This window comes from Myxocyprinus asiaticus, chromosome 49, assembly GCF_019703515.2.
Source record: "Myxocyprinus asiaticus isolate MX2 ecotype Aquarium Trade chromosome 49, UBuf_Myxa_2, whole genome shotgun sequence".
Taxonomy (NCBI): domain Eukaryota; kingdom Metazoa; phylum Chordata; class Actinopteri; order Cypriniformes; family Catostomidae; genus Myxocyprinus; species Myxocyprinus asiaticus.
In genome coordinates this window covers 17,565,025-17,591,622 of record NC_059392.1, presented here as the reverse complement: position 1 = coordinate 17,591,622, position 26,598 = coordinate 17,565,025, and the positions used below count along the sequence as shown (strand labels likewise).

At 37.4% G+C, this 26,598-nt stretch overlaps 1 protein-coding gene across 6 annotated transcripts in view; it reads left to right on the top strand.

Moving 5' to 3' along the window:
- The window catches only part of LOC127438242 (arf-GAP with coiled-coil, ANK repeat and PH domain-containing protein 2-like), a 107,014-nt gene extending 80,700 nt beyond the window's left edge, over window positions 1-26,314 (top strand). For 2 of the 6 annotated variants that reach the window (XR_007896690.1, XR_007896687.1), the window contains 8 exons: window positions 2,768-2,958; window positions 9,893-9,973; window positions 10,444-10,536; window positions 11,746-11,969; window positions 21,193-21,302; window positions 21,463-21,573; window positions 21,887-24,695; window positions 24,837-26,314. Coding sequence is in view for 2 of the 6 variants with exons in the window: in XM_051693670.1 (XP_051549630.1) it covers window positions 2,768-2,958; window positions 9,893-9,973; window positions 10,444-10,536; window positions 11,746-11,969; window positions 21,193-21,302; window positions 21,463-21,573; window positions 21,887-21,948; window positions 24,837-24,916 (952 nt within the window). In the remaining 4 variants the exon portion in view is untranslated. The remainder of the gene's footprint in view (window positions 1-2,767; window positions 2,959-9,892; window positions 9,974-10,443; window positions 10,537-11,745; window positions 11,970-21,192; window positions 21,303-21,462; window positions 21,574-21,886; window positions 24,696-24,836) is intronic. The other 4 variants (XM_051693670.1, XM_051693669.1, XR_007896688.1 and 1 more) reach the window with 3 other exon arrangements.
- Window positions 26,315-26,598: the final 284 nt, after the last annotated feature.

Here is a 26,598-nt window from a genome sequence, read left to right as displayed (position 1 = left end):
TATGCTTTGAATTTAGTTTTTTCATTTAAAAAGAAATTGGCAAAAAGAGAAAACAGTTTTTTTGTTTTTTTGGAATATTTGTTTTGTTTAAAAACTAAAAAGTGAGATCAGCATAATTTCTCATTTTTATTGCTCATGGATATAAAATGAAAATAAAGCTTCAATATTTGATTTGCACATGGGGTGGACCTTAAACACGAACGGTCAGTCTGCGCTGTCATCTGTCCTGCCTTAATCATGTCCATCAGAATAAAAGTTTAAAAAGATACTGCTCTGCAGAAGGATTAATCTAATTTTAATTAAGAACATTTTCATTCTTCCAAACGTTTGGCAGTTACATATTTATTGTAACACTGCTTTACACGTAAAGCAATGGATTTATCCGACAGCCCACCAACTGAATGCAGAAACATTAGATAATGATGCTGTAGCTCCAGTTATAAAAGGCAGGGTGTAGTCAGATTATTATAAAATGGTGTAATGCAAATTACTAAACATAAACACAAATCCGCACATTTCTATACATTGTAAATAACTAGACTTTACTGAGTTAATACTGGTTAACCCTTTAAGCTTGGATGGGCCTGCCAGTGAGAAAAAAAATAATTGTCAATATATTAATAACTACAGTCATGACTAACACAAAATAGATATCAAACTGAACAAGTGCTTTGAAATTTGCAGACAAATCAGAAGTGTTCCAGTAAAAACATAAAACTCATCAAATAGCCAAAAAAATATGTTGTTGGATAGCTCACTAAGAGTATAATACAACCATCCTATTTGTTTTACTCACAGACAAAAATATAGCAATACCTAAGTATATGTCTTTGTCAATTATGATGATATTGCTTATATGCTGCAACTTTGCGAAAAATAAATTGAATGTAAAATAGCTACTTTTATATATGTAGTTACTTAGAGAAGGTGATTATCTTTCAAATGAGCCCACACACAAGGTAATCGGATGCATAGATCATGAGATTATCCACATGAGGCACAATGTTATATATGGCCACCAGGAGATGCCACCATGTAATGAAATCATGTCTGCATGCTATGCAAACCTTTAGTCATTGTTGTATTTGCATGTGTAATTAGTTCTTATGTGCAATTATTGTGTTTTATTTGTTTGGAGAGGCTTTTGGACACATGGATGTATTTTTGGACACTTTGATAAATTATTTTTGTAATGCTATAACTTTTGATTGCTTTGTCATATCAAAACAAAACAAAAGCAGTTTTTCGAAGTCACTTTATTTAAACCCTGAAATAAATAATTTCAAAAAAGTTTTCTTTACAATGATACCAAACACTTGACCCTCAATGTTTTTTTGTGTCTCACTTTACTTGTATTGTAAATTGATATCCACTTTTCATTACTTACAGTAAAATATTCAAACTGTATATTCATTTTATATCCATGAGCAATAAACTTGACTGATTTTTCATTTTTTTAAACAAAACAAATAATAAAAAAACAAGCCATTTTCTCATTTTTGCCTTTTTCTTTTGAAATGGAAAAAAAAAAGTTCTGTCAGTCGATTAAAATTTTTAATCACGATTAATAGCAAAGGAAGAAAACTGTTAATCGTGATTAATCACAAATTTTTAAAGTGCTGGAAATTGCCACTTTATATACTTCTTTCCCTGTCAAAATGCATTTATTTCCATCTTAAGAAAGAAACAAAAAGTAAATTTTAGGCTTCATTAACATTTTCCAAACAAAGTCTTCCACAGTATAAAGATAGAAATGCACTAAAATAGCAACTTTCAAGTAACATTAAATGTTTCCCAAAGTCTAACTGGGAATTTGACTGATTTAAAGAACGAGTCCCCACATAGGTTGCACTTTCATTGCAATGGGCATTAAATCTTTTAAACTCAAATACTCCTCAATCTGCTGGTAGACTCTGGCTATTCGCTTTCCTACAGCAATCATGAAGCTGCGTTCATGATTTGCTTCAAGGTGTCAGCGTCAGCACCAGCGCCACTTTGAACTCCACATGACATGTTTCTGTGGTAATTAAAATGCACCTTACATAGGCTGAAAAATACTGGACTTCTATCACAAGTCCCATCTAGGCTTGTTTTGTACATCAAATAGCATTAAGAGGTCCTTTCCCCATCATTTTATCACTGAAGTGCTGTTGTATGTGTGTGTGCAGAGATTCTTTTATTTACTGAGATAATCTCCATGGCTCTATCATAGGAGAGAGCATAACAGTCAACTAGCATGTTACAACGTGGTCCGACATTACCACCCATAGAATGTATATGGGACTGCCATGTTATGCTAATGACTCAAGCTTATGCTAAGCTTGTAGGCTCCCCTTGTAGAAGGGCTCTGGTGTGTATGTTGTAAAGTGTGCAGCAGTGTAATGACTCCGGGCAGACACATTACAAAGGTTCCACCCTTCCCAATAAGTGTTTTTGCTGGTTTATGTTGTATTAACGATAAATGCGTTAATCGGAATTAAGAAAAATTAACGCAATAAACTTTTCATGCGTTAACGCGTTGATTCTGACAGCTCCAGAAAAACAAAATTCAAAGAATAATTGATTTCTTGTTTTTCAATTTCTAAACAAAAAATGAACGCAACGTGCATGGACCATATTGCTTTAGTCCATGTTTTTTTAGCTTTGTACATTTCATTTAGTCATCCTATTGAAAGCAATTCAGTGCTTTAGACGTGATGACAAACCTGCATTTAAAGCAACTTTTTGCTACCATTCGTAGTTTAGCTTTTTGTCTTTTGACTAACAGGCATGAGATGGAGGCATACATCAAAGCCAAGTATGTTGAGCGAAGGTTTGTCCAGAGACGGTCAGAAGATAAGATCAAAGAGAAGGTTTTATCATTGAGTAATCCAGATAAAGATCTTAGTAGCTGCTCAGAAGCTCAGCCTACAAGACAACCAGCAACATCAAAACCCCCACCTGCCTCTGGTTCCTCAGGTGAGCAGATCATCACATCTCATCTCACTACAGATGAGATCTTTCTTCTCTTTCCTGCAACTTTACTATTTGCTGGCTCAAGAGTCAATTTAAAATTTGTTTTTGTCTTTCTTTGGCCCTGTTTACACCTGCTATTAACATCCATATTGGGTGATCCAATACTGGAGATCCAGTCTTGATCTAGATTCAGTCTTTATTTTGATCTTAATCCAATCTTGATGTTTAACCAGTCTTGATCTTTATCTTGACCTAGTCTTGATTCAGTCTTGATCTTAATTCAGTCATGATCTTGATCCAGTCTTGATCTTGATAATGATCTGATGTTGATTTGGATAGAGTCTTAATCTTGATTTTAACCAGTCCTGAACTTGATCTAGTCTTGATCTTGATCCAGTCTTAATCTTAATTTTTAACCAATCTTGATGTAGTCTTGATTCATTATTTTTTTAATATTAAAATGTTTTATTGAATCCATTCAACAAATTAAATAAACATAATAGAAAATGCAGAATCAAATTATATAAAATTAAACTCTTCTTTAAATTTTAAACCCATTTATCCCCTATATTAATGACCGCCCCATCGCCTAAAATACAGAGTCTGGGGCAAAAGGAAATTTGAGTGCCCAATACATCACACATAAAACTCTGAACCCTCAAAATTATTGGATCTTAACACACCATCAAAAAACATGGGTTGTGTCCCCATCTTCTGATTGGCATCAGCAGCAGGTGGGTGTGTCTTTAAGACCAAGACTATACAATCTAGAGGGGGTCCAATAGAATCGATGTAAAGGCTTAAATTGCATAAAGCGCACCCTTGCATCTCTAGATGTAGACTTGACATTTTTTAGAATCCTAGCCCACACTTCCTCCTCCAATACCAAGTTTAAATCTTTCTCACATAATGTCTTGAGAGAAGTCAGAGCTCCATCCCCCAGACTCTGAATTAGCAGGGTGTAATACACTGATGCCTCATGACCTTTTCCAAAAGCAGTAATCACCACTCCCAGAGTATCTGCCGCTTTAGGGGGGTGTATCCTACTCCCAAAAATAGTACAAAGCAGGTGGCGCAGCTGTAAATACCTAAAGAACTGAGACCTGCGAATCCCAAAATGTTGAACCATATTTTCAAAGGATCGCAACACTCCATTCTCATATACAGTGCATCCGGAAAGTATTCACAGCGCTTCACTTTTTCCACATTTTGTTATGTTACAGCCTTATTCCAAAATGGATTAAATTCATTATTTTCCTCAAAATTCTACAAACAATACCCCATAATGACAGTGAAAGAAGTTTGTTTGAAATCTTTGCAAATTTATTAAAAATAAAAAACGAAAAAAAATCACATGTACATAAGTATTCACAGCCTTTGCCATGACACTCAAAATTGAGCTCAGGTGCATCCTGTTTCCACTGATCATCCTTGAGATGTTTCTACAACTTGATTGGAGTCCACCTGTGGTAAATTCAGTTGATTGGACATGATTTGGAAAGGCACACACCTGTCTATATAAGGTCCCACAGTTAACAGTGCATGTCAGAGCACAAACCAAGCCATGAAGTCCAAGGAATTGCAGGTAGACCTCCGAGACAGGATTGTATCGAGGCACAGATCTGGGGAAGGGTACAGAAACATTTCTGCTGCATTGAAGGTCCCAATGAGCACAGTGGCCTCCATCATCTGTAAATGGAAGAAGTTTGGAACCACCAGGACTCTTCCTAGAGCTGGCCACCTGGCCAAACTGAGCGATCGGGGGAGAAGGGCCTTAGTCAGGGAGGTGACCAAGAACCCGATGGTTACTCTGACAGAACTCCAGCATTTCTCTGTGGAGAGAGGAGAACCTTCCAGAAGAACAACCATCTCTGCAGCACTCAACCAATCAGGCCTTTATGGTAGAGTGGCCAGACGGAAGCCACTCCTCAGTAAAAGGCACATGACAGCCCACCTGGTGTTTGCCATAAGGCACCTGAAGGACTCTCAGACCATGAGAAACAAAGTTTGAACTCTTTGGCCTGAATGGCAAGCATCATGTCTGGAGGAAACCAGGCACCGTTCATCACCTGGCCAATACCATCTCTACAGTGAAGTGTGGTGGTGGTAGCATCATGCTGTGGGGATGTTTTTCAGCGGCAAGAACTGGGAGACTAGTCAGGATCGAGGGAAAGATGAATACAGCAATGTACAGAGACATCCTTGATGAAAACCTGCTCCAGAGTGCTCTGGACCTCAGACTGGGGCGAAGGTTCATCTTCCAACAGGACAACGACCCTAAGCACACAGCCAAGATAACAAAGGAGTGGCTCCGGGACAAATTTGTGAATGTCCTTGAGTGGCCCGGCCAGAGCCCAGACTTGAACCCGATTGAACATCTCTGGAGAGATCTGAAAATGGCTGTGCACCGACGCTCCCCATCCAACCTGATGGAGCTTGAGAGGTCCTGCAAAGAAGAATGGGAGAAACTGCCCAAAAATAGGTGTGCCAAGCTTGTAGCATCATACTCAAAAAGACTTGAGGCTGTAATTGGTGCCAAAGGTGCTTCAACAAAGTATTGAGCAAAGGCTGTGAATACTTATGTACATGTGATTTTTTTTTTCGTTTTTTTTTTTTTTTTTTTTTTACATTTGCAAAGATTTCAAACAAACTTATTTCACGTTGTAATTATGGGGTATTGTTTGTAGAATTCTGAGGAAAATAATGAATTTAATCCATTTTGGAATAAGGCTGTAACATAACAAAATGTGGAAAAAGTGAAGCGCTGTGAATACTTTCCGAATGCACTGTAGGTAACTGAGCATATTAACCTCCCTAACAATCCACTCTGACCAGCAGAAAGGGGACTTTCATACATAATTTTTTTAGGTTCAGCCATATGCTTGAGGCTACATTTATTTAAATGTCAGAATTATACAACGTAAAAAAACGTTTATCATTCCAAATGAAGGACTTCGCTATGCTATCAAATTGCTTGAAATAAGAGAGAGGGACATCTATAGGGAGAGATTGTAGAAGGTAATTGAAATTTGGTATACAATTCATTTTAATAACATTAACCTTACCAATCATAGATAAATGTAATGAAGCCCACCTGCCCACATCGCTCGAAAAACTTTTTATTAAAGGGTCAAAATTAACTCTAAATAAAACACAGAAATTTGCTGGGAATAAAATACCCAAATACTTAATGCCCTGTTTGGGCCACTGGAAGGCGCCCGGCTGAAAAGCCGTTACCGGGCAGTACGCTGTCAGAGCCAAAGCTTCGGATTAAGACCAATTCACTCTGTATCCTGAGAATTTAGAAAAGGAATTAATAATTCTGTGGAGGCAAGGCATAGATCTAGTAGTGTCGGAGACAAATGATAAAATATCATATGCATAAAGCAAAAACTTATGCGCCACAACTCCTACTACCACCCCTGGAAAATCATCCTCCTTTCTTATCATGGTTGCTAATGGTTCCAGGGCAAGACAGAACAATAATGTGGAAAGAGGGCAACCCTGCCAGGTGCCCCTATCTAGAGTAAAATAATCTGAAATTAATCCATTTGTTTGTACCGCCACTACCGGGAGTATATAATGTAACTTAATCCAACCAATAAAAGTATTCCCGAACCCGTACATTTCCAAAATCTTAAAAAGATAATCCCATTCTACCATATCAAATGCCTTTTTGGCGTCAAGTGAGATGGCAGCGACTGAAGTCTGATCATTTGCCACTGACCACATGATATTGATGAAATGCCTAATGTTATCAGAAGAGCTACGGCCCCGAATAAACCCCACCATGTCATAATTTAGCCAGAATTTTTGACAATATTTTAATGTCTAGCTGGATCAGGGACATTGGACAGTAACTCTTACACTCGCTTGGATCTTTGTTCTTTTTTAGAATCAGACTGGTCCAGGGTTGCATCATGGTTGGCAGAAGCTTTACGTTCTTTAATTGTTCCGTATAAACTTCTAGCAAGAGTGGAGCCAGATCTGTAGCATAAGATCTAAAAAAACTCAGCAGCAAAGCCATCTGGCCCTGGAGCCTTGTCTTTAGGCAAGGCCTTAATTACTTTGCCAAACTTCTCCAAGTTTATCTCAGAATCAAGAGAATTTGTTTGCTCAGCCGTCAGTTTAGGAAGTTCTAATGGTTCCAATAAGTTTCTAATATACTCATCAGAAGACATAGACGTGGAACTATAGAGATCAAGATTATAATTTTTTAAAAGCATTATTAATATCAATGGCTGAGGTAAATATTTCACCAGCAGCAGATTTCACTGAGGGAATGGTAGAAGAACTCTCTCTGTTTTAAGTTTTCTGCGTAAATATTAGCCAAAATAAGACTTTGCCCCTGAATTTCTGCTAAAACAATAATGACTCTTCCTAATTAATCTTTAGTTTGTTTGAGACCTTTGAATTGTAGATGTTTATCAGTGTAATGACTTCCCTGCTCTTTCTTGAGCCATCACTAAAGAAAACATGTCCATCCCATATCTTCCCAAATTTTTCAGCTTCCTGCAGGGAAAGATGCATTTTTGAAGAAACACTATATCATATTTCTTATGCTTAAGAAGAGAAATAACCTTCATTCTTTTTATGGGGTTCCCCAACACATTCACATTCCATGTGGAGAGAGACAATCTGCTCATATTTACATATGACATTTTGACATATGAGAAAAAATAGGTTGTTTGTCAAAAACAAAATTATAAAGACCACATTCCAACATTTGTGCAACAATCAAACCCCAAACTTCCGCCCGAACCAAACAAACAGAAAAAAGAAAAAAATGCGCATTAACCCCACGCATGACAGTGCCAACTGGCGTCCATCCTTCTAAACTCAAACAGCCCATGTATGCCTATGAGAGCCCCCGCAACAATGTCGTTGGACTGCTCAAGTCCGGTGTTTCTATACAAATTTTGTGAGACAGAATTACACAACAAATGATAATCTCTAAAACAAACTCCAGCCAATAGGTGGAATAAACACAAAGAACGTGTAGATTCATCCACATAATTGTCTTGAAGGTATTTTACTCCACAAAACAAACTCCAGCAACTTGGCAGAACCAGCAAAAAAAAAAAAAAGGCACTCATTTTCCTCGGAGAGTCAAACGAATGTTCAGTGAGCCGGCCTATTTGGCTGCTACATGAGTGCAACAAATGACCTAATCACTCCAATGACTTGCAAGAAATACTCCACAAAACAAACTCCAGCCAATAGGAGGCATAAGCACAAAGAATGTGCAGATTCACCTACAAACTGTCCCGAAGGAGTGTTACTTCACAAAACAAACTCCAGCCGCTAGGCGAAACCAGCACAAAAAGAAACAAAACTTTATGAAGAACATCGCTTGCTGGGGACATCCTTAGCATCTATTCTCAATTTGGCCGGGATATTCCTCGCCTCGCGTAACACGAGATCTTTAACGGATGATCTCAGAAATTTGGCCAGAATTGATCGGGGCCTGTCTCCCTCAGCGGACCTCCGAGCCAGGACTCTGTGAGCTCACTTGATTTCCAGCTTATGGCCTGTTATGTTGAGCAGACTCGGGAAGAGCTCATCTAGGAATTTCACCATATCTCGGCCTAGCTCATGCTCAGGAATTCCAACAATTTGGACATTGTTTTGCCCGTTACGATTCTCAAGTTCTTCCAGCCTTACCAAAACACGTTCCAAGTCTGCCTTGGTCGCTAGCGGGTTAGCTGCTAATTCCCTCTCCGATGAATCCAGATAATCGATCAGTTTCTCGACATCCGACATTCTTGTAACCAACTCCATGGCCATAATCGATCGACGTATTACCGCAAGATCCTCCAAGTCCGCCAGGACCATCTTCAGCATTACAGACATGCTGGATTTCTCCCGCCGCACCGTCCAAACTGAGTCCCTGGTCTGCGGACTTGTCTGGGATATCAGCTTGAACTCTTAAGTGTCTTTTAATGTCTCCAGAGCTCGAGGATTTTGAGTTCTTTGACATATTGTCTTCATAGAACAGATATGAAACAGGGTTTATCGAATCTCACCGGTTTATGACACAAAAAAATTACAAAACTAGCAAAGTGCCGTTCACACGTCCGACCCACGCATAGCTTCACATGACTCCGATTCATTCTTGATCTTGGTTATGATTCAGTCTTGATCTTGATCCAGTCTTGTTGTAGATTCAGTCTTTATATTGAACTTTATCTGATTTTGATCCAGTCCTAATATTAATCTAGACTTGATCTCGATCCAGTCTTAATTTTGATTCAGTCTTGATTTTTATTCAGTCTTGATCTTGATCTTGATCCAGTCTTGATCTAGATCCCATGTTGATGTTGATCCAGTCTTTAAAATGATTCAGTCTTGATCTTAGTCCAGTCTTGATGTTGATGCAGTATTTATATTGTTCTTGATCCAGTTTTGATTTTGATCCAGTTTTTAAAATGATCCAGTCTTGATCTTGATTCAGAATTGATTTCGAGTCAGTATTGATCTTGATCACGATTTAGTCTTGACCTTTATCCAGCCTTGATCTTGATTTTTGCAGATGCATTGTGATTCGTTCACTCAAGAACTGTGGACTGTTTTTGCATTACAACCATCAAATACCACTTTTATAACATATCCACCACCTTCAAAAATAAATTTAAAGACAATTACTTTCAGACTTGTGAGATTGAGTCATGAGATCACTTGCTGTGATCAATGTTCCTGTTATTATGCTTAATTTGTTATTTGTGTGGCTGTACAAATGGTTGTAGTAATTTAGCCTATATATTTTTTAAATATCTGTCAGTTAGAAGGGCTTGTGATCAGATCACCTGAGATGGATGTTAATTGTGTGTGTTAATAGGCTCTATGGAAATGTTCTTCTCTTTGTGTCTTGCCCTCTCTGTGTATTATCCAAACTCTGACCTCTGAACTCTCACTCCTAAATTTTATGTTGCTGAAGCCCAAAACGAGTCTCTCTTCTGTGTAGATGAGCTTGACTCTCTCTTCTCCTACTTTAACACCTCCGCCAAACTGCGTAGTTGTAAGTACTGCTGTGCATGTCTCCCTGACACTGTCTTGTATGTGCTTTTTTCATTAACACCTCACTGACATTTCTATGCAAGAGCATAGTGCCACATCTGTCCACCATAACTCTGTTCCGAAACATGGTGGGCTGCATTGCTTTCTACTGTCAACATACACAAGAGACTTGACTCACAATTGACTTCAATAGCACGAAGTAGGAAAGTAGGCAGCTGCCAGGTAGGAAGCATTTCAGGTTTTGGAACAGAGTTCATGTCATTTATTTATTTTTATCTTTTTTGTACTTTTCTTGCGAGGAGCTTTGCATTGCTCATATTCAATTGTCATCTCCTTTGGATGTATTATTTATTTGTATTTATTTTTTTGTAACGCATTGAGTGTGGTGATGGTGCTGATTGTCATATTACAGAGTGGTTTAAGTCGCTGTGTGTTTTTTCGAGTCAATGTGTAAAATAAACTCTTTGACAGTGAAAAGTGCTGATGGTGAAACAAACAACCTCACTGATGGAAGCAAAGAAATGCTGAATACAGCTGCTGCCTCCAACACGCTCAGTGACACGGGTCAGTCTGATCTACACAACACCATTCCACTGAAATAGAGATCAGGGGTCTCATGTATGAAATTTGGCATAGATTTCATCCTTAAAGTGTGCGTACGCACAAAGTTTTCAGATTTATAGAACTGTACATACGCCAGAACCTGTGCAAAGTTCACTTTATAAATCCTAGTTATTCAGAAGATTGTGTGTACATGCATGTTTTTCATTCCCCACACTGTCTCCTCCTCGAAATAACCATATAAAGAGCTTACAACGCCTGTTTTTACTATGCATAACCTATTTTGCATGTAATTTACGAATGCATGTTGCCATCCAGACGTGATTCTATCGTGTTTAATGGTAGGAACAACTTGGAAAATAGGAAATAATAATAATAATAACAATAATAATAACAATAATAATAATAGTAGTAGTAAATGTCACATGTGCCTTGAAGATAGACGCTGCTGTTAAAAAATAATTTCTTAATATTTGTGTTGTTTTAGACTAAAAATAACATCCTTTAAACAAGATTAATTTACTTGAGAAACATTGTTCTATAAGATATTAAGATGTGTTTTCAGGGAATATACCTTAAATATAGGCTAAGTTTATCATTCTCACCTCGCTGGCAAATCATTTTTGATTGTAAGTGTAAATCTAAAGGAAGCTATGCAATTTTGCTTCTTATTTGATCCTTAAAAGTAATATATGTTTTACTGGAAACAAAACTGTTTCTGAGATACTGTTATTAAATAAAAATTCAATATTTATTGAATGAAAGTCAATAGTCAGAAATAGTGATGTCAAATGTGAATACTGATAAATCACTATCGCTGAAAATCGACATGGTATAGTAGTTCTTTATATGAATATAGTACTTATTAGTCTTGTAATAAACAAAGAAAAAAAAAATATATATATATACATACAGTGTATTATATCATCTCCTGTGATTGTAAACATATATAGATATGAAATAATCATAAAAATATGAAGCACAAATATATATTGCATGGTCACTAATGACCCTATGCACTTTTGGTAATCAAGCAATTAGAAAACATTTATTTTTTTCAATTTGGAATTTTTTGTTGTTACACTATTAATAAGAGAAAGGCTGAAGAATACAAAAGAGGTGGGGGCATAACTCCAGAAAATGGATGAGATCATGTAATTTCATCATGTGATGTATCTCAGTGATTGACAGCTCACATTATCTGCAATTCAGAAGGCACAGAGTCGCACGTCACGGATCCTCAGGCTGAATGTTGTGGGAAAGATGTGCTGGTGTTCTGTGAGCCGAAGCAGTTCACCGCAGGCCTGCAGCTGTACTGGGCATCGTTCTCTCGCAGTCTGCCTGACATGGCTGAAGCTCTCGCACATGGAGCCGAGGTCAACTGGGCCAATATGGATGATGACAACAGAACGCCCCTCATCATGGCTGTACATGGGGTGAGTGCTCACATGATTTTGTTCCAAAGAAACCTGTTAAATTGCCACATTATTTACTGTAGTTGAACAAGAAAAACTTGCTTTATACATGTGCTTTTCGAACATTAAAACGGGGTCAAATTAATCAGTTTATGCATGGAGCCAAATAGAGAGCCACATATCTCTGGGATTTAGCTATATAACGCCCTTAAAAAAGGAAAGTTTGTTCTAAATCAGAATCTAAGAATCTTAAGATGTCTTTAATATTTCCTGAGAAAACAACCTCCATGGCTCTATCATGGGAGAGAGCGTAACGGTCAACTATCACTGCCCACAGAATGCCTATGGGACCACCACGTTATGCTATTTTATGCTAAGCTTGTAGGCTCATTTTGGTAGAAGGGCTCTGGCACTGTTGTGTGTGTGGGTGATTCTCATTTCCTAAATTGTGCATCCTCTTTTCCTTGCTCCTCCATCCTCGAGCCCATGACCTGGAAACCGATCTAAGTCCGCCATCACGAAGAACGTATCAATTCTCTAAATGCACCACGAGAATCGAGGACGGGGGGAGCTTACAGAGGACGCTTGCGTGTGGAAACACCGGTGCATCCTATGCGGAAGACTTTTTGGCCGAAGCACCTGACTTGCGTATTAATTCTCCTCCCTCTCCACATCTGACACAATAGTTTGAATTCATGTATCACCTTTGCAGTTTAAATAAACCGTCATTGACACATACTTCAACAGTGCATCTTGAATTTATTATGAATATATTAATAAATATATTAATAAATTTAAGTTTCAATAATATAACGGCAAGCGCGCCAAGGTACTGCAGCTGCGCAAAAACGCACTATGAAGTGACACGTGAGTAAGCAGGACATTTCATCTTACAAATCCGTCTTGCTTTGATTCCTCCATTATCATTTTCTTTCCTCATTTCCTAAGAGGGTGGAGCTAGGAAGCGAGAAAAGGAAACGAGGATGTACAATTTTAGAAATGAGAAGTTCCCTGTGTGTGCTTTTGGTGTGTGTGTCAGTGTTTTGACTCCGGGCAGACACGTTACAAAGGTTCTGCCCTTCACACCAGTGTTTCTCTTGTATTAACGGTAAATGCATTAATTGCGATTAAGAAAAATTAACGCGTTACATTTTTTTTATTAATCACATGCGTTAACGCATTAATTCTGACAGCTCTAATATATATATGAAATAATCATACAAATATGAACCACAGAATGATGTTTTATCACACTCGTAGTAAAAACTTTCAGTCAGTGAACCGGATAATTAGTGCAGAGCAAAGAGGATTTTCTGGATTTTCTTCAAGCCCTGACTTTCCAGGTTGTGGGTGCGTCGATTTAAGAAGAAAATTGCTATTTGTAATAGTTAAGTTTTACTTGAGGATTTTGACTGTGCATTTAGTTTGAATGCATTTTTTGTACACTGAAGAATAAAGATAAAACTTGCCAGTAAATAAAACACATTTATCTGGTTAATGCAGTGACAAAATTATAAAATAAATGGATAAAGCATTAATTACACACCTAATGCATCTTCATTTTGTTGCATTCATGCTAAAAAAATTTGCCTGCTTTCGGTAGTAAGTGAAAAAGAGAGAAATAAATATGAAATTGCAAAACTGGCCTGTTCTTTCCAACTAAATCACTTGAATGCATCGAATAGTATTTATGATTTACATCATTAGTACGAACCTCTCAGGAGGACTTGAACGCAATTATACACAAGTGCGACTCATCTGTGTTTTGTTTTTATTATTTTTTATTTATTTAGTATTTCTTTCCATAAAATTATGTAAATAGTTTGTTTTTTTGTTCAAATAAATGAAGTTCTTACAGAAATAACAAAGATTAGAAGAAAGAGGTTAAAAAAATAGGCAGAAAAGGAAAGTAGTTTCAGAAGTGGAGCAAATTAATATATTTTGATGAAAGATTACAAAGAATTTTATTTGGAAAAGTTAATGAAATATTGATGAAAATTCTGTATAACAGGTTGCAGAATCTGTTTCATGTAGAAATCTTTGGGGTATTGACAAGGTTGTCCAGTATAATAAAAATGAGAAATATTTTAAAAATGTAGTTTAAAACATGTGCCAAGTTAATAGAAATGTAATGTTTGTGTATTTCTCATGTTTTTATATATTTTTGTTAAACATTTATACCCATTTCTAGAAAATAATTAAGACTAAAATTGTCAAGTAGTGGCCATGCGAGGATCGGACGTGTAAATGGCGAGCTCTGCGCACTTTGCTGGTTTTGATACCTTTTAATGACATAAACCGGTGAGATTCGATACACTCTGTACCATAACTGTTCTAGGACGACAATATGTCAAAGAATTCAAAATCTTTGGGCTCTGGCGACATTAAAAGACACTAAAGTGCTCAGGCTGACGCCTCTGAGCAGCAGGCCACGGGCCCGGGAGCCGATTTGCTTGGAGAGTTCCGGGAAATTTGGTGAGAAATGCTGAACATGTCGGCAATGCTGATGAAGGTTGTTGTTGACTTGGTAGGATCATTTTGTAATATGTCGATCGATCACTGCCATGGAGGCGAAATTTACTGATGTGGTCACAAGAGTGGGGGATGTCGAGAAACAGATCGATTATCTGGAGTCATCAGAGAGGGAATTACCTGCTAATCTGCTAGCGACCAAGGTGGATTTGGAGTATGTCTGGGAGAAATTGGAGGACATGGAAAACTGTAGCCAGCGGAATAATGTCCGTATCGTGGGAGTCCCGGAGGGAGCAGAGGGACAGAATATGGTGGAATTTCTGGACGGGCTCTTTCAGAGTCTGTTCGACATAACAGGCCATGAGCTGGAAATCGAGTGAGCTCACGGGGCTCCGGCTCGGCAATCCGCTGAGGGAGACAAGCCCCGATCAATTGTGGCCAAATTTCTGAGATCATCCGATAAAGATCTTGTGTTGCGTGAGGCGAGGAGTAAAGGAAGGCTTTCTTCGAAGAACCACAGCATTTTCTTGTTACAAAGACTTTGCGAATTCGACGAGAGAAACGTGATCGATTCAAGTAATGCAAGAAACTTCTACATCATGGAAGGTTGCTTTTGCACTGACGTTCCCGGCCAAATTGAGAATAGATGCTAAGGATGGCTGTAAAACATTCATATGCCCACAGCAAGCGATGTCCTTCATAAAGTCAGTGGAGTGAGTGGGTCATGTTGTGGTGTTCACATTGAGGCCAGGTGGGTCAGCTCACTGAACATCCGCTTGACTGTTTGAAGATTCTGCATGCTCTTTTTGTGCTGGTTCCGCCTAGTGGCTGGAGTTTATTTTGTAGAGCAACACACCTTTTGGACGGTTTTGTGAATAAATCTACACGCTCTTTTTGGTTATTCCACCTATCGGCTGGAGTTTATTTTGTGGAGTATTTCTGGCAAAGCCATTGGAGTAAGAAATTTGCTTGCACTCATGTTGCAACCGAATGGACCGGCTCACTGAACATTCGTTTGACTGTCTGAAGAATCTGCGCACTCTTTTTAAACTGGTTCCGCCTAGCGGCTGGAGTTTATTTTGTAGAATAATACACCTTTAGGACATATGGTTATATGGATGAAGCTACATGCTCTTTGTGTTTATTCTGCCTATTGGCTGGAGTTTGTTTTATAGATTATCTTTTGCTGTGTAATTCTGTCTCACAAAATTTGTATAGAATCACCGACAGCAAGGTTGTCGTGGAGGTTCTCATAGGCGTGCATGGACAGTTTGAGTTTAGAGGGATGGACACCAGTTGGCACTGTCGTTCATGGGGTTAATGCGCACGTTTTTTTGTTTGTTTTTTTTTCTGTTTGTTTGGTTCTGGGGAATGTTCATGGTTTGACTGTTCCACTAATGTTGGAATGTGGACTTTATAATCCTGTTTTTGACACAGTCTATTTTATTCTTTCATGTCAAAATGTCAAATGATAATATGAATGGATTATCTCTCTCCACGTGGAATGTGAACGGGTTGGGGCACCCCATAAAAAGAAGGAAGGTTATTTCTCTTAAGCGTAAGAAATATGATATAGTGTTTCTTCAAGAAATGCACCTTTCCCCGCAGGAAGCTCAAAAATCTGGAAAGATATGGGGTGGGCATTTTTTTTTTATAGTGCTGGCTCGAGTAAGAGCAGGGAAGTCATTACACTGATAGGTAAACATCTACAATTCAAATGTCTCAGAGTAAAAATAAATTAGGAAGAATCATTATTGTTTTAGCTGAAATTCAGGGACAAAGTTTTATTGTGGCAAATATTTATGCACCTAACCTTGATGATCGGGTGTGGGAGGCACTCAAGGTGGTTCTTAGGGGCCGGATCATACAGTATGCCTCATTTACCAAAAAATCCAAAGCACAAGAACTCATGGAATTGGAAGGGAATATTAAAAGTGCCGAGGCAGAGCTGAAGCACCGAATGTCGTCTAATGGCCTCAGAGAATTGACCCGAGATATAATACTATTTTGTCACGGAAGGTGGAGTTTTGGCTATTCAGGGCAAGACAGTCATACTTTGAGTCTGGGGACAAAGCAGGGAAGCTTTTGGCTATATATATAAAACAGAGAGAGTCTTTTTCTACCATTCCTCAGTGAAATCTGCTGGTGGTGAAATATTTACCTCAGCCATTGATATTAATAAGGCTTTTAAAAAATTCTATCTTGATCTCTATAGTTCCACCTCTTCGTCTACTGATGAAGATATTAGAAACTTAGTGGAACCATTAGAACTTCCTAAACTGACAAAAAAAAAATTATCTTGATTCTGAGGATAACCTTGGAGGAGCTTGGCGAGGTAATTAAGGCCTTGCCTACAGGCAAGGCTCCGTGGCCAGATGGCTTTGCCACTGAATTTTTTAAATCTTATGCTACAGAACTGGCTCCACTTTTGCTAGAAGTTTATACGGAATCATTAATGAATGTAAAGCTTCCGCCATCCATGACACAAGCCCGGAACAGTCCGATTCTAAAAAAGGACAAAGATCCAAACGAATGTAAGAGTTACCGTCCAATTTCACTGATCCAGCTAGACGTTAAAATATTGTCAAACATTTTGGTTAACCGACTAAGTAAAGTTATGACATCTCTTATACATACAGATCAGGGTTTATTCGGGACCATATCTCTTCTGATAACATTATGCGTTTCATCAATATCGGGGGGGGGGGCCTGGGTAGCTCAGTGGTAAAGATATTGGCTACCACCCCTGGAGTTCGCTAGTTCGAATCCCAGGGTGTGCTGAGTGATCCAGCCAGGTCTCCTAAGCAACCAAATTGGCCCGGTTGCTGGGGAGGGTAGAGTCACATGGGGTAACCTCCTCGTGATCGCTATAATGGGGTTCGTTCTCGGTGGGGCACGTGGATTGTTGAGCATGGCTGCCGCAGAGGATGGCGTGAAGCCTCCACACGCGCTATGTCTCCGTGGCAAAGCACTCAACAAGCCACGTGATAAGATGCGCGGGTTGACGATCTCTGACGCGGAGGCAACTGGGATTCATCCTCTGCCACCCTTACTTAGGCGAATCACTACATGACCACAAGGATTTAAAAGCACATTGGGAATTGGGCATTCCAAATTGGGAGAAAAAGAAAACATGTGGTCAGTGGTGAATGATCAGACTCCGGTCACTGCCTTCTCACTTGACACCGAAAAGGCATTTGATATGGTAGAATGGGATTATCTTTTTAAGATTTTGGAAATATATGGGTTCGGGAATACTTTTATTGGATGGATTAAGTTACTTTATAGACACCCGATAGTGGCGGTACAAACAAATGGTTTAATTTCAGATTATTTTACTCTGGATAGGGGCACCCAGCAGGGTTGCCTTCTACACCTATTATTGCTCTGTCTTGCCCTGGAACCATTAGCAGCTGTGGTAAGAAAGGAGGATGATCCAGGGGTGGTGGCGGGAGGTATGGCGCATAAGCTTTTGCTTTATGCAAATTATATTTTATTATTCGTCTCTGACCCTACTAGATCTATGCCTTGCCTCCACAAAATTATTAATTCCTTTTCTAAGCTCTTAGGATACAGAGTCAATTGGTCTAAATCCGAAGCTTTGGCTCTGACAGCGTACTGCCCAGTAACGGCTTTTCAGCTGGGTGCCTTCCAGTGGCCCAAACAGGGCATTAAGTATTTGGGCATTTTATTCCCATCAAATTTGTGTGATTTAGTTAAGAGTTAATTTTGACCCTTTAATAAAAATTATTAAATTATTAAATAATAAAATTATTATTATTTTCGAGCGATGTGGGCAGGTGGGCTTCATTACATTTATCTATGACTGGGAAGGTTAATGTTATTAAAATGAATTGTATTCCAAAATTCAACAACCTGCTACAATCTCTCCCTGTAGATATCCCCCTCTCTTATTTCAAGCAATTTGATAGCATAGCGAAGTCCTTCATTTGGAATTGAAAACGTCCCAGATTACATTTCAGTAAATTGCATAGGCCGATTGACAAAGGTGGGGTAAGCCTACCCAAGATTCTGTTTTATTATTATGCATTTGGGTCTCAGACATTTGGCTCACTGAACACTTCCACCTGAGAGAGCCCCTCCCTGGTTTTGTATTTAACAGGAAATTCTTGCCCAAATTTCGCCATGGCAAAGCCTTTCTATTAAACTAACCGGAGAAGTTATGTTACACCCCGTTATCTTGCATTTGCACTCAGTATGGACAAAAGAGTCTAGAGTGTTTAATTCTGACATTTATTTAAATATTGCTTCAAGCATATGGCTGAATCCAAATTATGTTTTAATAAGTCCCTTTTCTCACAGAGTGGATTGTGAGGGAGGATAGTACGCTCGGTGACTTGTATGAGAGTGGAGTGTTGAGATCCTTTGAAAATATGGTTAAACATTTTGGGATCCCCAGGTCTCAATTCCTTAGGTATTTACAGCTGCGCCACCTGCTTTGTACTATTTGTGGGAGTAGCATACACCCCCCTAAAGCGGCAGATACTCTGGAAGTGGTGATTACTGCTTTTGGAAAAGGCCATGAGGCATCAGTGTATTACTGCCTGCTAATTCAGAGTCTGGGGGACAGAGCTTCAACTTCTCAGCTGGACCACCCTCATTTCGGGAGTGGTGCATAGAGATGGGCAGGGTGGCATTTGAAGAAATGTCACAAGGCAGGGAAACTTAGAATTGTTTAATGGAAAATGGGGCAGCTATTTGCCATATTTGGAGGGCTCTCGAGGAGGGGAAGTGGAGAGAGAATTTGTGTGATTATTTTATATATATATATATATATATATATATATATATATATATATATATATATATATATATATAATTTATTTATTTATTTTATGTGCATTCTCAAGTTGGACAACAGGGATATTTTTTGGGGGTGGGGTTGGGGATTGGGAGGGTGAAAGGGAATTAGTGGAGTTAAAAGTTGATTCAGTATGTATATGTTTGCTTTTCTGTTACATGTGTCTGAATCAATAAAAGTGTTAATCAGAAGAAAAAAAAAATCTGTGTACGCGGATCTCACAGTCACAAATACACCAGTATTGGTCATTAAAACAGTAATTGACTAAATACTAATTTGATGGCTGCTCACGCTTGCCCTTTTATCTTAAAGTATTTTGTTTAGTCCCCTTAGATAGTAAACACTTAATTAGAGTAACATTATTTCTACCCAGAGGTCATAACCACTAAATTTACAAAGATAGACCAACAATACCTAAGTTAAAATAACTTTATATAATCATACCATAGTTTCCTATGTACACTTAGCTAGAAAATATTACAATAACCAGAGGTTTAGACTTCACCCTATTTAGGCTTCGTCGACAACTTCATGTTGTCCTAAACGGAAATTCCATATCAAGCCTGTACACTCTAAGTACACTAGAAATAATGCCAGTTTGTTAGTCGGAGCTCTAAAGTCTCAGTCGGTGTGCCCCATGCTCCACTCAGAACTGAGCTTTAGTCCGCTACTAACCTGGTCGTAGTTTTTTCGGAAACATGGATTTAACGTAATCTACTAAAGACAATAGCTTCAGAGTAAATCAGAATAAACTCAAATGTAACAATTTATTTACCAGGTAAAATAATACATTCATTAATTCCAATTAGACAATAATAAATCAAACTCAAAGCTATCAGTGAACCAAGCATAATAATATAATTAAAGTTCCATTCCATTCAAACATTTACCAAACATAAGAAATTCAAATTGCAATTACCTGTTAGAGAAAAAACTACACAAAATGTTTACTGTGTGGATCATCTGGCTACAGAGACCGATTCAAACATTTATCAATAATAAGAAATACCTGGTAGAGAAAAAACTACATGCAAACAGCAAAGCATGGGAGATCTGGCATACAGATTCTCCGAGCTCCTCTGCCATCTTTCTTTAAGTACCAAATCTATTGTTATTTCAGATGTGTGTGTTTGATGTTATTCAGTATTTGGTTTACAATTTAGGGGTTTGAAGGTAGACCTTTGAAACTTGTGATTGAGTGTTTGATTGATGTTTACAAAGAATGCACCTAATCTGCATACAGCATCTGGTCCCTGGGAGGGGCATTCTCTGATAGAATACAGTATTTTACTAAGTTCTTAAATCTTACTTATGATTTGACTTTGCTGAAAGGGAATGAGACCGTTTTACCAGTTGCACTGTTACCTCTTGAATGATACCAAACATTTTTACATTACAGTACATGATAAGTCATAACTTAGTTTTTGGTGTCCTTAAAGTGACCTGAGGTGAGAGAGAGAGAGCAGATGTGAGTATGATTTGCATTTTATGGTCCCTAATCAGTGGGGTATGTTGTCTCAGGAGGAGATGTCTTCTCAGGGGGTGCCACTTCGGTGCAGCTGTCCCTTTTGTGTTTGAGTTTTATGACGATGTTATCTCAAAAGTTCTTAACTTTCCCAGAAGCGATGCAGACAATTCTGTGCCAGTCTTACAAGACTTTTATTTATATTTTATTTTTTACAGTCACACCAGTTACAGTTACACCACTTAGTTACACAATTTTTGACTTTTAATCCCCAATAATAAAAATCAAAATGACTTAAATTGAAAATATGTGCATTATAGTTGAGTTGTATTCAATTAATTATTTTGTGTGAATTGTGTTTTTAATGTATTTTTAAATAACTTAATAGATCTGGACAAAAAAATGTGTGTCACATCATTGACCATTATGGCAATTTAAAGCATCTTGTTATATGTGTCTTTATATCACGTATGTGTCTCTTTCAGGGATCTCTGGTCACCTGTGAATTTCTGCTGCAAAATTCAGCCAGAGTGAACCAGCAAGACAATCTAGGTAGAGGACCATTACATCACGCCACCATACTGGGCCATACGGGGTTAGTGCTACTCAAGAATACAGTATGATAATAATAATAATGCCATTTTTGTTACATAAATCTTACAATAGTTTCTCGTACAGTTGTGACACATCCTGTAATATGATGAATTTGGCCTTGTTACTAATGGCCTTTTATGGAATCTGCTTTCCCACTGCAGACAAGTGTGTTTATTCCTGAAACGGGGAGCCAATCAGAATGCAGCAGACATTGAGAATAAAACACCACTGTCAACCGCAGTCGAGGCAGCAAATGCTGATATTGTCACGCTGTGAGTTGCTTTATATTGAGCTATTTTAAGAAATAGTTCATGTAAAAATTACAATTTTGACTTTATTTACTCACCCTAAAGTCATTCTAAACCTGTATAAAGGACTAGTACAGTCTTAAGGTTTTCTCCTATGGGTTTGTAACGACACAAGTTTAAGTAAATATGACAGCATTTAAATTTTTGGATGAACTATTCCTTTATCAGTCCTAGTCAATATTTAGAGGATGATATGAATTTAAATGGTTCCAAGACGAAGTGTTTCTGAACATAAAATCTTGAGTGTTTGTGTTTTCAATTTCTGTCTCCCCGACAGGCTTCGACTGGCAAAGATGAACGAGGAAATGCGGGAATCAGAGGGTCCGTACAGTCAGTCAGGTCAATATAACTCTAACAGCCCTACTGAGATGCAGTACAGGAAGTGTATGGAAGAGTTCATTAGCTTACAGCTCAAAGACTCCTGATACACATACTGTACATTATTTGACCAAATCACCAAAGCCTGCAGCATATGCACAATATCTGTGAATTTACACAGCTCAAGCTTTAATTTACCCCCGGATGGGTTCATATAGTCTAGTATTTTAATGTAAAGCATCTTATTTATAAACATTAGTAGGTCAAAACTGCAATAAATAGTCTTGTGAAAGATTGTAAACTAGTATTGAACACATATACACCTTGTATACATTTGTCTGAATGCAATTACTGGCAGTCTTATATGGTAGCGTATGGAATTACTCTATGCTCAATGTGTGTATCGGTATATTTGTGATCATTTTGACACATTCCTGATATTTATCACTTCATTGATGTTCTTCGGGGACAAGTTTTTATTAAATTTAAAATGTACTGGTATTTATGAAAATCATTGCATTTGCCCATAAATGATAACAATTACAGTATTATAAATGCATAACATAATAACAAAACAGAAAACACTTTTAGCTCAATTAACTTATTTTTTTTTTAAATTATTTAAATATAACAATTTTATCCACAGGATAATTGTCCATTACCAAAAGTGATTAACATAAGAGACATATTTAGCATGAACTGCATAAATATATAAAAAAATATTGTATGTTGGATATATTTATTTATTTATTTCTTAATGTGGAATTAAATTGCACTAAAATTATTAATTTATCAGAAATGTTTTAAGGTGTAAAAACAGGAGAAAAAAACTATAAAATATGTTTGGATTAATCAAGTAGTTGTGAGGCATTAGCTGTTACACTAGTGATTGTAGTTAAGTATGTTTAGCAACAGATGGGTGCTGTAAAGCAGGCCTTTACACCCACTGCTGGATGGATCTGGTGAAGTATCAAATCGTTGTGGCAAAAATGTTGACCTGCAATTTATCTGTGATCTGAAATATAATCTCCTAAACTGCAGTCTTTCAGCATATCATCCTCGTGGCATCTTTCTTAAATGTGACGAAGTCCCTTTCGATTACAGGATTATTCAGTTTCTTGATGCAAATTGTACATATGAGATCTGTATATAAAAAGCATGAAACACAGTTGAATGTATATTTCTGAGCAGCTGTCTTTCTGTCTCACTTTGTCACAGTTATTCTATTACTGTAATGCAACTATTTGGCAATTTCTGTAAAAAAGACATAATTTAAAGAAACATTCAGGGTTCAGTACAAGTTAAGTTCTATCAACAGCCTTTGTGATGTACTGTTAAAGGTGCTGTAAGCAATTTTAGCCATTCTCGAATTTCCCTAAACTGAGCCGTTGCATTAGCCACGGCCCCTTTTTTCAAAACCCCGCACTCCAAAGTTACCAAATTAACTTTATTAAAGGGTTAGTTCACCCAAAAATGAAAATTCTCTCATGATTGACACCTTGAAGCAATCCCAGATGTGTATGTCTTTCCTTCTTCAGCAGAACCGAAGTGAAGATTTTTATAAGCACATTTCAGCTCTGTTTGTCCGTACAATGCAAGAAAACGGGTGCCATCAGGCTGCTGGCTGTTTGACGGTTCAAAAGGCATATTTAGGCAGCATAAAACACGACTCCAGTCGATCAATTCATATCTTCAAATGGATAGGTTTGTGTAAAAAAAAAAGAAATCGATAATTAAAACTTTATTAACTTTTTAAAAAAAAAATTGCTTCCTGCCAGCAGTCGTCGCATCAGTGGCATAAGCACAATTGCATGTTCACGCGAGAAGTCGGAAGCGTGCTCTTTGTTTATAACAGAGGAACGAACGTCACGCCATTTCAAACAGCAGTACAGTGCTGGCTGGAAGCAACGATTTAAAGTTAAAAACGTTTTCATTATCGATTTGTTTCTTACACCAAACTATCGGTTTGCTTCAAAAGACTGGAGTCGTGTGGATTACTTTTATGCTGCCTAAATATGCCTTTTGAACTGTCAAACAGCCAGCAGCCAGATGGCACCCATTCACTTGCATAGTATGACTTTCCTTCTTCAGCAGAACCGGAATGAAGATTTTCATAAGCACATTTCAGCTCTGTATGTCCATACACATCTGGGATGGCTTAAAGGTGAGTAATTCGCTGCAACTACAATACTATGAGAACGTGCAAAATGATTGACAGACAGAAAGTGTCATTGTCCGTGGCCCACGGACACAGTTTTGTTTGCTGTTTACATTCTAGAGCTGACACAAAGACCAATATCTCAGGACACTTTTTTTAGTAATTTCTTTCAGGGAGTAGTACATTTTTTTGCATTCCTTTCCAGCACAAAAGAAACAGACGCAAAACATATCTGAAGTTAATGGTCTCTTGTCACCGCTGCCGTTAAATGCAGAGCATTTTTATATACAATAAACTGAATGATGAATCGAAGTAATTTTTTGTGGCAATCAACATTATTCCACAATTGCTGTCAAAAGAGTTAAACTTGTATTGAACCCAGTAAATCCATTTAGACCTTCACACTTTACCAAACAGTTCTTGACAGTATTTCATAAGAATGTATTTTATGGTGTTTCAATTTAGTAAATGGTCAGAGAGATCAGATCCAAGTGTAAATAAATCTACTTCATATACCATAGTTTATGTAATGTGCTTTTCATCTCTTCATTTCCTCATTTCTCTCCTGCATTCTGCTAAACTCTTGAGTTTCTCATCTGAAGTACTGCAGGTATGAGGCTCATCCACTCTCTCTGTTGTTTGTGTGATGCTGTTTGGATTTTAAGTATGCGATGGTGTGTTTAGCATGCTTGCATGCATGTAAACTCTGTTACTTGCCCTGATAATCAGTTATACTGTTTTCTCTTTACAGGAGATGAAACATACCAGGACATTTTCCAAGATTTTACCCAGTTGGCATCAAATGACCCAGACAAATTCAACCGCTTCTGAACACATGAATAAACCTTCAATAGTATAGCACACCACGCCAACCTCCTCATAAATGCAGTTGGGTAATGCATTTTTTAAGAAATATGTGTTTTTATTGGATTCGCTACAGAATATTGCCTATAATATAAAGTATAAAATGTACTCATTAGTTGGTGATATGTTTTTGAAATGTAATATTTGTTTTCCTTATTAAATTGAGTATTAATTCTCTGATTAGCATTATCTGTCAGATTGTAATTATAAATATAAGATGTCTTATATAGATTTTTTTCCTGTATTCAATATCTGCCCACATGGTAATTTGGGTGACAAATTATATTGCACTCAGACCAGATGAAATGTAATGTGCTGCGTTATTGACTTTTTATTGTAAATTACGATAAAATATTTTATATAGATTTTCATTCCTAGCTTTTTCGATATTGACTTATCTATTGATTCTCAGATGAACAGCGAGTAATGGGAGTATTTGTTTGAGCCATTGGATGTAATAAGCCTCATTCATGAAACGCACTGAACAGATTTGTGTAAATCGTTCCTGCTTACAAAAACTGTCACATTAAATTAAATGCAAAATTTTACGTACAACAAGAATATTTTTATGAATGATTTGCACAGAAATGCATTCTGCTTGTGTAAATCATTTGTAAACCCGTGTGAATTGCATGCAACATTTTTCGTAATAAATGGTTTACATTTACACAATTTACACAAATTCTGTAATCCCAATTTCTTACAAATGATTCACACAGAAATTTGCTCTGATCATGTAAATCATTTTTAAAACTGTTCTTACATAAATTATGGGATTCAATTCAAGAATGGTTTATCTAACTATTTACAAATTTTCTGATTGTGTTTTATGAATGATGGCCATTTTTAGTTTTTGTAAATAGCAATTTAAGAGGAATATTAAATTAAGTTCACATAGTATCACAATTCCAAAAACTACATTTACTGTACTGTATGTTCATTGTGCTCTCAGCATGTTTTTATATGCTTAATTGCTGTCTGATGATGTGGCGCTGTTATTGCACATTTTTGAAAGAGATCTTACAAAACTCGTTGCATTTTACATGTGAACCCCATCCCAATTACTTATAAGTAAAAACAGTATACAGTGAAACATAATCATACCACAATGTATTGGGATGTAAATTGTGTATATTCTGTATATTCTGTACATACATCATCTTGGGCTGGGTAGTTTATTTTGTGGTACTTTAAATATTTTGATATTGCTTTTGTGTAATTTTGTTTCAGTTTTTTATTCAACATTCTGTATTTCTTTCAGTCTGTATGATTCAAGCAATTTGACAATATTTGACTGAAAATATCTTAAGATATATTATAAATTGTTTTCGCAGTTATTTTTATAAAGCATTTTTCTTTGTTTGACCATACTTGTACTTTTATTGAAAGTACTTTATTTAGCCTACAACGTGTCTGCCTTGTCTCTAAACCTCTTCAGTTGAGCTTTTCACCAAAAAACAAACCCGCTTGTTTCGTACCTACATGATCAGATTGGTTAAAGTAATCTACCATGCAGTGTTTCCAATGTTGAACACATGTGCAGGTTCATATTACATAAACGTTGGTGATGTGTCTTGAAAACGCCACAACCGTGCAGTCACTCTTGACGGATGACCTTACAGACCTGCCAGCTCTCCTCTGAGTTACAT